This window comes from Desmodus rotundus, chromosome 9 (assembly GCF_022682495.2).
Source record: "Desmodus rotundus isolate HL8 chromosome 9, HLdesRot8A.1, whole genome shotgun sequence".
NCBI lineage: Eukaryota > Metazoa > Chordata > Mammalia > Chiroptera > Phyllostomidae > Desmodus > Desmodus rotundus.
Genome location: NC_071395.1, coordinates 13075613 through 13090561, shown reverse-complemented (window position 1 = coordinate 13090561; position 14949 = coordinate 13075613). Strand labels below are relative to the sequence as shown.

General features: G+C 48.3%; 1 protein-coding gene across 1 annotated transcript in view; it reads left to right on the top strand.

The window, feature by feature from the left end:
* The first annotated feature begins 5961 nt into the window (after nucleotides 1-5961).
* Nucleotides 5962-14949, top strand: part of RNF150 (ring finger protein 150) — a 168399-nt gene continuing 159411 nt past the window's right edge. The window contains exon 1 of the mRNA XM_024569207.4: nucleotides 5962-7067. Coding sequence (XP_024424975.1) covers nucleotides 6593-7067 — 475 coding nt within the window. The 5' untranslated portion in view covers nucleotides 5962-6592. The remainder of the gene's footprint in view (nucleotides 7068-14949) is intronic.

Genomic DNA, 14949 nt, shown 5'->3' with positions numbered 1-14949 from the left:
ACACTTGACCTTCACAATTCCCTTGGACGGTTATATCTGTGTCTGAAACCAGATCCTAAACTCCTTGAGTGAAGGCCCCCTATCTGTTCCTCAAATCCAGGGCCTAATGCCAATTAGACAACCATATATATACCCAAAGGAGACAACTGACTCTTTAAATGTTCTGGACATTGAAATTTCTAGGCTCTGTTCCCTTCTATCCGCTTGTCCTGACCTCTCCTTGGAGTGAGTCTCTCTCACTCTCCTACCTGCCCAACATACATCGCCCTTTAGAGTCTTCCAGTGTCCCTGGGAGGAGGTGCAATCACTCCAATTTTAAAGAGAGAACTGTGGCTCGGCACTGTTCAAACTACCTGGTGCGCTGAGATGCTAATCCTGGTTTCATCTGCTGCCAAGGCTCCCACTCCTCCACCCCAGCACATTGTGCTTGCCCTCCAAGCACATTCGGAAGGTGGGGACAAGGAGAGCCTGCAGAACAGGCCAGATGAAACTAAATACTTCAGGCTGGTGCTCCCCCGGAAACTGATTTTAAAATAATAACGCCAGGCCTTCCATGAAGGTAATGTGACTCCCTGGTTCTAAGTTTGCAGATTCTTCTCCCTTTACAGACCTGTGGAATATATTTTTGAAGAGTGTTCCCATTTTCAGTCTTGGGGATAGTTGCGTAGAAACTTATTGTGAAGAACTGAACAAGTATCAACTTCTAAAATTTGCAATCAATTAATTAATGTCCAATTTGAAACATACAATATGGATCCAACCCTGCATATTAAAACTTCTTCACATTAAACTTTTACTAAGCCATCAAAATATGTATATGGAGAAGGACTTGTATTCTCAAGTGTTTCAATTCATTCTCTAAAGATCTACGGTAGGGTTGCCTTTGAACACGCAATGCACGTGAATGTCAAGATGACACGGCAGTGATGAGAGGGATGGGGGCTTCAGAGGGAAAGTCCAGTTTTCTGCGTGTGGAGAAGTGGTCCACCGCCATTCCCTGCTGCGGCTGCGCTTCCTTCCTGACTCCGATACTTACGCGTTGCATGCATTCAAGTCAAATCTGCCTCTACCCTTTATGAAAACAAGAACACCTCCCTCCACCTGTTCACCTAAAAATAAAAGCCAAAGTGAGAGGCGATGGCATTTATTTTGAATTCCAAAAGAACAGTTATTCGGGGAGCACTGATTCAGGCAGAAACCTGGATCGTGTTCTGATTAGGAGGCAAAGGCAAAGGGCTTTATGAGGAAGAGAAGGGGAACGATGATGCTGACGCAAGGAAGGAATTTCTGTAGGTGCAGATAAGCTAATAGAGTAATGCGAATTCTAAAGAGAGTCTTTAATTTTTAACCCTGTGGTCATAGTATCTGTTTTCTTGTTATGTTTCCAGTCTTGTGGCAGATGGTGCTTCTTTAGGCCCAATACAAAGATTATTCCGCCCAGTTTTAACATTCCAAAGGCTTCAGGAGTGAGACCTGCAAGGCAGGTTGTCTGGGAAGGCAGTGCTGACTCCATTTTGAAGTGGTTCTGTTTATATTATTTTAATACACCAAAGAGCCCTGGGGACACCTTGCTAATTTTCTTTGGCCTGTGCTGCTTGGCTGGTGAAGAAATTCCCCCCCCCTTAGGCCGGGACTCACCACTAAGATGTCTTTAAAAGCAGTTTCACACACTATTTTAGGGAGCTCCCTTTACTTTGGGGCTGGCAGATTAAGTGAGGCCAATCTTTGGACAAGCAATTTGGCCGTCCTGGATGTGCCGAGAACTTGAGAACTGTTCATGTGCTTGGATCCAGTAATCTTCCGTCTAGGACACTATGTTGAGGCAAATTACATGAAATTGCCATCCGGGTATCTCTAGGCACCTGGAACCTAATATACTTATTACTCTTGATTCTTATTCCCCCAACCAACCTCTCCTGCGATCAGATACTGACAACTCCAGTCTGCCAGTTGCTTAGGCTCCAAACCAGAGAATCCTTCTGGACCTTCTCTTTCATACTCCATTTCAGCAGCCCCAGAGAGTTCTGTTTGTTCCATCTTCAAAGTACATTGAGGATCCAATCCCTTCTCACCACGTTCATTGCCACTTGCCTGCAACACTATCAGTGGATGCAACACTATCCACCGTTGTCCCAAATTATGGTTATAACCCCTGATTGTTGTCCTTGCTTCCACACTTCCTCAAATACCACCAGAATAAACTTTCAAAACATGTCAGACGATGTCACTTGTCTCCTTAAAACTCTCTAAAGGTTTTGCCTCTGACTCAGAATGAAAGCCAAAGTGCTCTTACCCTGGACTCCAAGGCCCCACAGGATCTGCCCCCTGTCTCTCTGGTCCCGTCTCCTTTACGCTTCCTCTAGCTCCATCCTCGATGGTTTCTTTGCTGTTCTTCAAGCGCCTCACACACACTCTTGTCTCAGGCCCGCGCATTTACGGTTCTCTCTTCCCGGTACAAGTGGTCCCCCAAATATGCACATGGGTCTCCTCCCCCTTTCAAGATTCTGTTCCAAAGTCCCCCATCAGAAGAGCTGAACCCAATGGAAGAGCCCCTTCTATAAAATAGGTCACGCTCCCTCATTCTGATGCCTTTTTCTTCATAGCACTGTCTGACATAATCTAAAATTTAAAATGTTTCTGTGTCTCCCATCTCAGAATGTAAAAACTCCAAGAAGGGAAGACGCTTGTCTGTTTTACTCCCTCTTGTGCACTCAGCTCGGCAGTTCAAGTGAAGCACCTGGAGCAAAGGAGCAGTTGTGCTGGAAGAGAATCATTAGCAGGAAGCTGGAAACAGACTAATGTCCCCCACCCCACAGCCAAAATAGTGGACTTCTGAATTTTTATTTTATCAGGACTTGGATTTCAGCTTCTCTGAAATAGCGGCTGGTAGCAACCAAGACCTTAGAAGTTATCATAATTATTTTTCTGAACCTCAAGAGCAAGGCGCAGACACAATGCATCATCACTACGGAATACTTTAGGGCACATTGCCCCACACAAGGGCATTCTTATACAGAGCTGCAATATCAACATCCGGATCAGGTATTCAGCACTGGTAAGGCCCTACCGCCAAACTCACGGACCTCATTCAATTTTGCCAACTCTTTATTTTTCCTGTCTGATCCAGCAGCCAATCCAGCATCATTTGTTGCATTTTGTTGTCATGTCTCCTAAGGCTCCTTCAATTTGGATCAATTAGTTCTTTTACCTTTCTCTGTCTCTCATAAGCTTAAGAGTTTTAAAGGACATAGACTTTTCATTTTGTGGGATGTCTTTCATTCTGAGACCATCGAAAGTTTTCCCATGGCGAGAGCCAGGCCAGGCATCCTCCGCAGGAACGCGACGGAAGAGATGCTGCACTCTTCTCTGCACATCGCAACAGGAGGCATGTGATGTGACCAGTGTCACTACTAGTGACGCTCACCTTGATCACTTGGGCTGTTTGGTGTCCTCCAGGGTGCTCTTCAACAAGTTAACCATCTCCTCCCTTGTCGTCAATAAGCGCTTTTCAGAAGATGCTTAAAGACTAGGCTAACGTCCTGCTTCACCTCAAACACCCACCAGCCTCAGCACCCACTGAGGACCCCTACCTGAATCAGCCTACACTGCCAAATGGTGACTTTCTATTTCCATCGGTCTTGATCGGCATTCTTCCACAAGGAAGAGCTATCCTTTCTTCCCCGTTTATTTATGTATTCTAGCATTATTTATTTATCTCCTTATGTTAGCGTGGATTCCATTTTATCCAGGGGTTTATAACCAGTTACGATACTTACTTATTTTGTCCCAGGTTTGGTCAGTGGGAGCTCCAACCAGCCGGCTCCTGTGTCTGGTTGGCGTGATTGTGTCATGCTCTGAGCAATTCCCCATGAGAGGCTCCAAGCTCACTCTGCACTTTCCCCGGCACAAGCCCTGGAATCAGCCTTGATTCCTCAAAATAGAGGATGGCATTTAGAAACCAATATCCTCTGACCACTTGATGTGTCCATTGCTTCCGGCCTCTGAGGAACATAGCTATGGTGTATGTGTGTGTATATATGTAGATATATATGCCTCTATTTATGATGCTTTTGCACTCATTTTTAGTCCAATCCAACACCGCAGGGTACTTCATAACTTTCTTTCTTTCCATATTTGTAAATTCCTTCTTCAGCACGAAGAAACCCAGCTCCTATTATAGTCAATGTTTTCCTTATCTGTTCAATAGTCCCTGCACTTCACCCATCTCCCAGCCAGATGCTGCCTTCTTGGTGCTGCCACCTCCTCAGCCTCTAACTTCCAGGGGAAAGCAAAGGTAAGGAGTAGTTGTCATTCTTAATGACGCAGGTTCCCCAAGTGTACTGTGGCTGGAGAAGAAATGCTAAGACCCAGAGACATTTTGGGGAACCACTTTGGTTTGCTAAGGTATCAGTACAGAACCTCGCTGGCCGGGGGACAGTCAGGGTAGCCAATGGGCTCATGCCTCAGGTCTCTGGTGGTTCAGGAACCCGGCGGTCTCCACTTTTGCCTTTGTGGTGTTGGGTACTGTAAGAAGCACTGTCTTGGTGGCCTGGAAGCTTATTTTCTAAAATGAAAATACACAAATCCTGCACATGAAATACCATAGAGACAAATTCTTCTTAGTAGTTCTTCCTGTGCCTGCTTCTAATTGGGGCATAGGCACCCGTGTTTGCATTGCTGCTTGAAAAAGAGAAGTCGTGCAGGTGAGCTGTCATTAACAGAAACCTATAAACTACTAAGGTCCTGGGGGAAAGGTGCACTTTTGTGCTCATCATGGATTGGGTCCCGGCTTGTCTGAAAAATGTGCCAGGTGGGAAGGATAATGTGAGCGAATGAGAACCATCATGCAAATTGCTTTAGAGACTTTCTACGGCACACACCTGCAGCCAAGGAGACTGTTGGCGTGAATGGGTAATAACCAGGCAAACATTTAATTGGAAGGAACTGTGCTGTGTCACAGTCTTAAGACCCTACCCTGGAGGGGATGCACTCTCTGCTGAGTGGTTGCGATCTGTCTGCACAACCGTAAACAATAACAACCCAAACAAACCTCCCCTGCTGACTGACACCAGGAGTCCTCTGCCCCCGGCCTGACAACCAGAACAAACACGGTGAAGAACTACCACACCCGGCTCCTTGCAGGGGTGTCCGACCCTTGGGCGTCTCTGGGCCACACTGGAGGAAGAAGAGTTGTCTTGGGCCACACATCCAATACACAAACACTAATGAAAACTGATAAGCAAAAAAGAAAAAAAGATTTTAAGTAAATTTATGATTTTGTGTTGGGCCGCACTCATAGCCATCCTGAGCCACATGTGCCCTGCGGGCTGTGGGCTGGACACCCCGTTAGGGGGAAGGGGATACTCATTCTTAGAGAAAACAAATGTCACATGTTTGCTTCCAGGTGGGAGGAGAGAAGCCCATTCCTGAACTCACCTGGATAGCCTGGTCCCCGAGCAGGAGCACTCAGCACCACCCGGGGAACTTGTTAGAAAGGCATACACTGTTCCGGAGCCCTACCCTAGATGTGCTAAATTGGAAATTCTCGGGCAGGACCTATCAGCCTGAGTTTTAACAACCTCTAGGTGATGCTGATGCCCGTTTAAATTTGATGGTCACTGATATTCCACGCGTGGCGTAGGAAGGACCTCTCTACCAACTGGCCTTCCCCTGTGGCCTTTGGATGGGTGATTAGGGAGCTCACTGCAGTCGCGCCTGCGGACGGGAAGGTTGTTCACACGAGCACACACGTTTCCCTGTATTTACGGTGCAGGAAGTTGTTCCTGTGCGCAATAGGTCAAGGGGTTGCTTCCCCTTTTGCCTCCACCTAATCCAAATCGCAGGTGGGGTTGAACTCGAGACCCAGCAGGGGTCGCTGCTGTCCATAAAGAGAGAGCCCGGGAGCGTGGCCAGCGAAGCCCCGAATCTTTGACATCACACTAAGCTCCTCCTTGCACGCACACATTACACACACAGACAAACACACGCGCACGCACAACCATATACAGACACACACAGAGACCACGTACTCCTCTCGGGCCGCTCGCACCCACTTCCCCGGAGCCGACCTCGCCCTCGGCAAGTGCGTCCGGCGCGGCCACCGGAGAAGCCAGGGGCGAAGCGGCCGCGGCGCCAGGGAACCGGCGCGCGGCAGGAGCGGCGGCCGGGACACTCCGGCAGCACCCCGCGCCCCCAGCAGCCGCGTCGGCCCCCGCCGGGGCTGAAGGGCGCCGGGCCGCCACCCCGCTCGCTCCCGGGCCCGCTGCCACCCCTATGAGAGAGGGAGAAGCCGGGCGAAGGAGCAGGACGCTCGGCAGCTGGACTCCTCCGCACGCCCCGAGCGCCCCCTTCTCCTGCCCCCCTCCGGCGCCCGGGAAGCGACATGCGACCGCCGCGCTTCGGCTGAAAGGGGAAGGGGCCGGCGCCACCCGCCCGCTCGGAATCCGGCCCCCGCGGCGGCTGCGCGTCCCGGCCGCGGCCCCCCGGGCCCGGGAGTGAGCGGGGGCAGCCGGAGGAGAGGAGGCCGGCCCGGGCTGGGCCGGGGCGGGGGAGGAGGGCGCGGGGGGCGGGGAGGGGGCGCCGGCGGATAAAGATGGCAATGTCTCTCATCCAAGCGTGCCGCAGTCTGGCTCTCTCAACATGGCTGCTTTCCTTTTGTTTCGTGCATCTGCTCTGCCTGGACTTCACCGTGGCCGAGAAGGAGGAATGGTACACCGCCTTCGTGAACATCACCTACGCCGAGCCCGCGCCTGCCCCGGGGGCGGCGGGCGGCGGCACGGAGCTGCACACGGAGAAGACCGAGTGCGGGCGCTACGGGGAGCACTCGCCCAAGCAGGACGCCCGCGGGGAGGTGGTCATGGCCAGCTCGGCGCACGACCGCCTGGCCTGCGACCCCAACACCAAGTTCGCCTCCCCGGCCCACGGCAAGAACTGGATAGCGCTCATCCCCAAGGGCAACTGCACGTACAGGGATAAGATCCGGAACGCGTTCCTGCAGAACGCCTCCGCCGTGGCCATCTTCAACGTGGGCTCCAACACCAACGAGACCATCACCATGTCCCACGCAGGTGAGCGCCCCGGCGGACGCGGGGGAGGGGGGCCCGAGGGGATGGAGGCGCTGAGAAGGATCCGGCGCCTGCCTCCTAGCTCCTTTCTGGGAAGTATGTGCTTCGCGAAAGACGCGTCTCTCTTCCCTGGACCTACTAAGTTTCGCTGTACGTCACTTTGCGGGGTTTACAAAGAAGAAAGGACTGACTGTATTGGGGGAATAGTGAGTGTGTTTCGCTTAGACTAGTGCCTCTCGGGCTGGGGTTCGCCGAGGTGGCCCAACTTCTCCCAGGAGGACCTGAAAGGTGCGCTGTGGGGGCAGAACCCAGATCTCTTTCTCAGTGAGTGACTCGCTCCGCACCTGTTTGGAACAGGTAGATCCGATAACTGAGCTCTGGCCTCGCTGTGTGCGTCGGGTGTGTGCCCCTGGTGCGGGCGTTCGTGTATCAGGAGGTGGGTAGGGTTACTGGTGCTAGCAGCTCAGCTGCGAGAACTTGTTTCTTAAGTCAGGTTTCAGTTCTTCAGGGGAGATCGAATCCTCCGCCCCGCCACCCCCTCCCGCTGGTTTGACGCACATCATAAATAATATCGAAAGTCCTGGCTCTGCCAAGCTGGCCTCCGGAGAAGCTGGCCGGCGGGCACCATGGTCGATAATAACAATCCTCACCAAGCCGAGAAGAGCGCGGTGGTGGCCGTGAAGTTATGTCTGCTTCTGCGGGACTACATTGTCCTTTGCTTGATCGGGAGGAAAAATAGGCTCTGTGAGAGTAAGGGAATTCCAGGCTGGAGAAACTAAGCTGTTCTCAGTGATCACAGGGTGGTGCCAGGACTAGGAATAGGTTCCTACGGGCGGTTTACCCCAAGACCCGCAGAGCAGGGCTTCCGTGCTGGGACGCGCAAGAAGTCCTCTCTCTCCAGGCTTGTCAGCGTGGGCTGCTAGACTTAGCAGGACGCCTGGAGTCCAGGGCTGCGACTTGCTTCTCTCTGCGTGCCTTGCAAGGGCGCCCCCCTTCCACAGAGGGGTTCCGGGGTTGAGGCTGTGACTCCCAGAGGGAGAAAATGGGAATAGAAACGACAGGTGCATCTTCTGAGTGGAGTCGCCTAAGCAACCACATTACTTTCCTTGATTAAAAGCCAGATTTTAATAAAGTTTTGGCAATGGAATACCAAGCTTCGGCTACATTGGTGGGGAGGGGGTGCATTCTTTGCGGACAAGTTTTCATTCCAAGAGCTCATACCAGCTGTTAGTGAAACACACAATGCGTTTGCCTTTGGTAATCATGGCCAGCTGTTTCAGAAGAGGACATTGTCAACCTGAACACGAACAGGTGGGGCAGGACAGTTCCTTGCTTCTAACGCATAGGCCGGAAAAATGCAGTGTGGTAATTAATGGCAGTAAACTTAGAAAACTTACAATGGTGCATTTGAGAATGTGTGGTATACTCTCTTGAGCTCAACAATTTGTAGATGAAAAGATTGTATTCTGACCTTGAGACTTAGGAGCACCACTTACACTATGATATCGAGGGTTTGGAGGACTTGGGAAGAGCACTTCAACTCAGGTAAAGTATCTTTAAGTAAACATATGTAATATCTTAACTTCAACTGGCAGAGTGGTGTGAAGGAGTTTGTGGTTTTTTCCCCTTTAAACACCCAGATGATTGTTGGCTGACTTTGTAGCATTCTTTGTAGGAATGTTTCTCTGTGCTTATGCATGAAATCTTCAACTTGGCTTCTTCCAACACAAACTAAGAGGCATCATTTGTTCCTGTCTAAAAACGTTCTCCGGAACTGCCGACACATCGGATCATTTGTGGCTTGCCTGTCTTTAAAGAACGCAGTAAGCTGATTTTCTGCACCAATGGTGCTCGATGAAGACCTAGTGGGAGTGAAGGACTTAGTAATAGTCTGAACGTTAAAGACTGAAAAATGTAAAGGAGATTCTCTACCATCTAACTATTCTATTCCAAGAACAGGTGTTAATGGCGGGTCTGCTGATAGCTATGAAACTTCCACAGCACCATTTGACACATCGCCACATTGAGAGACGGTATTCACGTCACTCAGAGATTGCGCTGATTTCTGCCAGAGTCTCATACGTAGGTACATGACCCCAGTAGCTTGGCAACCCCTTCACTTCACTCTTAAATTCTTCTGCCTGAATCGCAAACAGGGCCCGCACTGGTCTGGCTGTGAGTGACGTACACTTAGCTCCAGAAGGCTTTCCTTCTTCCAGTGAAATTCGAGTTGGGTTTCTGAATTCGTTTTAGCGAACACATTTTAGATACGAATCAAATATTCTTATTTCGTGAACATGGGATGCAGTATACAAGAGAATCCTTACATTTATGAACTTTTAAATTCAGTCTCTAAAAAGTTAACATCATCCTTTGCATTAGAAAAACATCTCACTTCTCCTCTATTTTATTTTTGGAACCGATAGCTTTTGGGTGAGGAAAAGGTCTGAATTTAGAGTTCTGCAGTCTGCCACGTAATCCCTGTGCGTTTAGGTGGCTGATGGGACCCCAGAGCATCCACTATCTCGGAATTCCGTTAAATGGATATCATTTCCCCTTCACCTTTTCATACATATAGACTTTCTTCCTGATTTTTTTCTCTTTCCTGCTCAAATGATTTGGGTTTCTGCCACCTCTGCAATTATGGTTTCTCATTCACAAAGACACAGGTTCTCCTGGGGTAGACTAGTATTTTTACTTTGTAACCAGTTTATAAATCTTACTTAAAATATGACAGCTTTATTGGCATCCAGTTCACGGACCATACAATTCCCTCATTTAAAGCACACAGTTTAATGGTTTTTACAGTACTGGCGGAGTTGTACGGCCCTCACTGCCAGCTCCAGAGGGAGACCCTGTGCCCAGGAGCAGTTACTCGGCGTTCCTCACCCATCCCCTAGCCCCAGTCAATCACAAATCGCTTCCTGTCTCTATACATAGTTTGCCTATTCTGGACGTTTCATACAAGTGGAGTACCACGATATGTTTTTGGAGACTTCCTTCTTCCACTATTTTCAAGGTTATCAATGCCCAGCACTGCATTCCTCTTTGCCAAATAATTTTCCTTTGTATGTACACATCACCTTTTAGTTATTCATCAATTAATGGGCATTTAGGTCCTTTTCAGTTTTTGGTTATTAATAAGAATGCTTCTAGGAACATCCATGTACAAATTTTGTGTGGATGTTTCCCTTGGGTACAACCTAGGAGTGAAATTTCTGGGTCATGGGGCAACTACACTGTTTCACCTTTTCAGGAACTGCCAGATGGTTTTCCAAAGCAACTGTATCATTTCACATGGCCACCAGCAGTGAATTGAATGAGGATTACAATTTCCCTGCATCCTCATCAATGCTCATTATTCACTCTTCCGGTTTTGACCATGCCGACGGTTGTGAAGTGGTGTCTCCATTGTGATTTTAATTTGCAATTCCCAGATGACTACAGTTACTTTTTAGCTTAATCTTAATTCTTCCTCTGCTTTTTCACATTCCCTTTGTTACTCATTCATTTGTTCTTTCAGCTCATACACTTTTTTGTCCTGGGGAAGAGAAAGAGATGAATAGAGGAAAGAGATCCACCTCTTTCAATTAAAAAAAAAAAGCCCGTGGACCAGAGATCTTATATGCCCCTGTACAAGGATGTGAGGAACTGTGTGTTCGGTGCTTTCGGGAGCTGCTGGCCCGTTTGCCCTATGAAAGGGGCAGGAGAGCGGAGTACAACGCTATAGAGGAATAGAGTCACCCCCTAGTGAGAGCCCTGCACGTGAACTTGCAGGTGCAGGTAAAGGCTGTGAGACCCAAATTAAGGGGTGTGGCCTCTAGAGCCAACTGCTTGAGTTTGTGCCCTGGCTCTGCTACTTTCTCACTGTGGGTCTTAGACCAAGTTACTCCACCTCTCCGGGCTTCACTTTCCTCATCGGCGAAAAGGGGGAATAACAATACCTACCTCAGTTGGTTGTTTTGTGAATTAAATAAGTTAGTACAGTGTTTCCATCTGTAGCTGGGATGTAGTGGTCAGCAAATATTAACCCTAAGGAGCATCACACCTGGTGACACACAGGAGCCGCACACTGGAACACGGGACCAACCACAGGCCTCACCGAGGCCCCCCGGCAGCCTCGGGAAAGAGCTCTCTATTCACCCTCCGCGCTGTGGAGGCCGGAGCAGCTGTGCCAGTCTCTCTGGTCCCTGTGGTTTGAGACAGGGTGTTCCAGCCCCTCCTGGTGGGTGGTGAGCATTTCAGGATTTGCCTTTTGCGTCTATGCTTTCTCTTGGCTGAAATGGAAGTCTCATCATGGCAAGAACCTATATAGTAAACATGGTAGATCTAAAAGTGTGTGGATGTGGTTTTGAGTGAGTTGTGATGCTGAAGAAATGGTGTATTTTCTGTTTTTCTTCTTTTTGTTCATTGCTTGTACATAGTTAAAAGGAAAGGGGGAACGAAAATGGAGCCTTCTAGGAAGAGCTTTGGAGAGACTGGGGCCTGAGCAGGGAGGAGATGGTCACAGCAACTATCTAGAGAATAAGCTTAGCCCTCGGCGAAGAAGCACCCAGGATGGAGTGTGTTCCGTAGATTCTAGGACTTTCTCCAAGGTTTGAGGAGAAAATGGGGTATTTACTGAGACTCTTTCCTGCGTAGGTGGGTGCTAACAGTTTAACTCCCAGGTTCATGCTGCATGCAGGGCCATTACTTGCTAAAATCTGCCTTTGCCTAACTTCTATGAATGTACTAGAGCTGCTACAATTAATTTTTTTGCAGGACTCATTTTTCTAGAATATTTGCCATTTGGTTCTACATTTTCCTTTAAGTAATATGTTTGCATTAACTCTGTTTTTCAGTACAGCGTAGCCCTCTCCTTGGCTAGTGATGCCATTGCTCGTGTAGTGTTACTCTGTGTCAGGTGTGTTCCCTGCACTTCACCCGCACGGCTATGGTGAGGTGGGTCCCATTCTTATCCCTGTTTCACGGACAAGGTCGTGGAGGCCCAGACAGGGGAGGTGACTTGGCGGAGCAGGTAGTAAGTGGTGGAGCTGGACTTGCAGCCCCCAGAGGCTGTCTCCTCCATCTGCACCCTGTCGCCGCTGCTCTGCATTCACCCTCTCCGCCTGAAAGGAGGTTCTCAGAACCAGAAGTGCACAGTGGTAAGTCAGTAGTGGACTCGGAGAAAGCTCAGCCAATTCCCGTGGCAGAACCCTTGAACGTGCCTCCGGGCCAAGTGCCCCGACTTGCAGGCAGCATCCCTGTGATGGGAGACAGGGGACCCACCTCTGACTAACCTTGGGTAGGTCACCTTTTCTATTCCAGGTCTCGGTCTTCCCACTTAAGAATGTGAGCGGTTTGGTTAGTTGCTGCCTAAGAACTGTTTAGACTTCACAATTTATTCCTTCTTCAAAACTAGGATATTTTTACTAAAATTCTAATTTCCGGCAGCCCATAGGAAACTCTGATGACAGGGCCTGTATCCATGTGCAGCGGGCAGCTGGAGTGGGCGCTGGCTGACCGTCCCACCTTCAGCGTGCCTGTCAGTAGGCCAAGCCCACGTGGGGTCAGCGAGCAGAGCGTGCAGAAAGCAGACGTGGTCTAGCACAGGGGGAACATTCATAAGCCTGCACTGTTTACAGTCGGAAGAGGTTTCCTCTGGAGGGGAAGCTTACTCTTGCGTCGTGTGTTTGCTGAATGCAGGGTTCACGCACCGGGTTCTACTGGGCCATGTCTGAAGGGCTTCCCCGAGCCCGAGAGCCCGTAATTGTCTGCCATTTAGATAGTTACAAAACACTTCTTAGGAGCCTCAGCTTCTACTTCACTTATCTCTTAAGATGCATACAGAAAGCTATCATTTGTATTTGGTCTGAGTCTCCCGGAATGAAGCAGCCTCAGTGCCTGCTTTGTTTTTATTTATTTATTTGGCACTAAGCTGCATCCCTTTACCTGTCTGTTCCCTGGCAGGCAGACAGCCAGCAGCCAGGGATTTCAGACTCTGTGATCAAAAGCCGTGATTCAGCATCAGTGTCAAACGACATTTTTGGCCGTGTGACAGTATGGCCTGGGCACTTCAAGAAACCGCGGGCCGTGTTTACTCATTGCGGGTCATAGAAATACGTATCTGGGGGATTTGAAAGGAATCCTATCTTCTGCCTTCTAATCTGTCGTAAGAATTTCATCCTCACCCCTCTTGATGCCTCGATTCCTAAGGATTCCCTGACTTCTCAGAATGGAAGGAACCAGATGACCATGGAGTCTGGAGAGAGTTAGAGAGAGCCCGCGACTCGACAAGTCGTCCTTCTAGTTGTCAGGAGGGTGGTTGTGCTTCTGGTGCAGTGTTAACCTGTTTGGAAGCCAGTCTCAACTTCTGAAAAGAAGACGCTTAACCATTATTGTTCATGTCTGGGCATGAAACTTAGTATATGAAGAATCTGGTATTTTGCTAGCCCCTGAAAATCTTCAGTGTATCCCCAGAACAGGGACTACATCTGGTTTACATTCTAAGGAGGGTCTTCACATGTTACTGACTGAAGTGATGCTGGAATTCTGTGGGCATGATAATGCCAATGGAGAGACGCTAAATTTGAATTAAAATGAAATTCAAATTCTATTCAGGGTATCACAGTTCTTGAGGGTTTTATTGGTAACATAAAACCCAGGGAAATAAGGCAACCGTGTGCTGTGTGATTGTTCTTCTACTACACCTGCAATTATGGTGGTTCTATGAAATGGAAACTTTGTCTGTAGGTATAATAGGTTTTTTTTCTTATTTTAAGCTTTCATGGATTAGTCACCGGCAGTTCCACGCAGGATAGGCTAAGTGTGCTTTATAGATCGAGGTCAAAATATTAATGATTAGTGTTAGATCTAGTTCTTTTTTTCTATATAAGAGAGGAAAATTAAATTTTTACTGCTTCAAAAGCATTGGTTATAACTTTATTCCTATGAGTATTATTTTTTTTTAATATCTTCTCTATTCTATAATATGGTGGTACTTAGAAAATCTTTTCTGGTAGAAAGAGGTATCACTCATCATGAAATTGAAGCTTATATCTTGGATTGTTAGGCTTTTTCATATCAAATTTATGAATGTATATTTCACAATAGGGATTTTTTAAAATTAGATATATTTTTGTATTAAGCGTGTGGCTTCCTCATGTCCTTTCCAGGCAAAGATATGAGTACATATGTTAGAGACAATGTAGGAAATGTTTTGTTTCTTGACCAATTCAGCCTGGTATCTCTCCATCACAGATGGGTCTTTTATACACAGAGGTCACTTAATAAGCACTATGGAGAAGGCAACGATTGGAGGTGTCCCAGAGGTGTTGTCATTATGCACGCACGAATGCCCTCTTCCCCTTACTCCTGCCTTTTCCGAGGCCATCATTTTCTACAAAAGATGCTGTCTGGCCATGCTGTAGCCATGAACTGACTCCACCCACATCAGGAATGTAATTCAAATGATCCCAAGAACAATGGAAGAGAAAAGGCATTTCTCCTTTATTCACCAGAAGCTTGGGATGTTCTTCCTCCCAGACACCCACAGGACTGGTTGTCTCTGCCTCTCTCCAGTCCCTTCTCTGAGGTGGCCTCATCACTAAGGCACCCCCTGGCTACTCTGTAGAAAACAGCAGCATCCTTCCCCACATCCCACCCCCAGCACACCCTGCCCCTCTCCCTGCTTCATATTTAACATGTTTATCATGTCTCCTCCCACCAGAATGTAAGCTCCACTAGGAGCCAAAGTTTTAGACATTTTCTTGTTGTTGTTCACAGTAAATTTCCCAAAGTCTAGAAAAGTCCCTGGTGCGTGGAATGTGCTCAGTAAATAATGTTAAATAGATCTGTTAAATCTGGAGACTGGAAATATGGTCTCTATTAATGTGTTAGTCTCTAA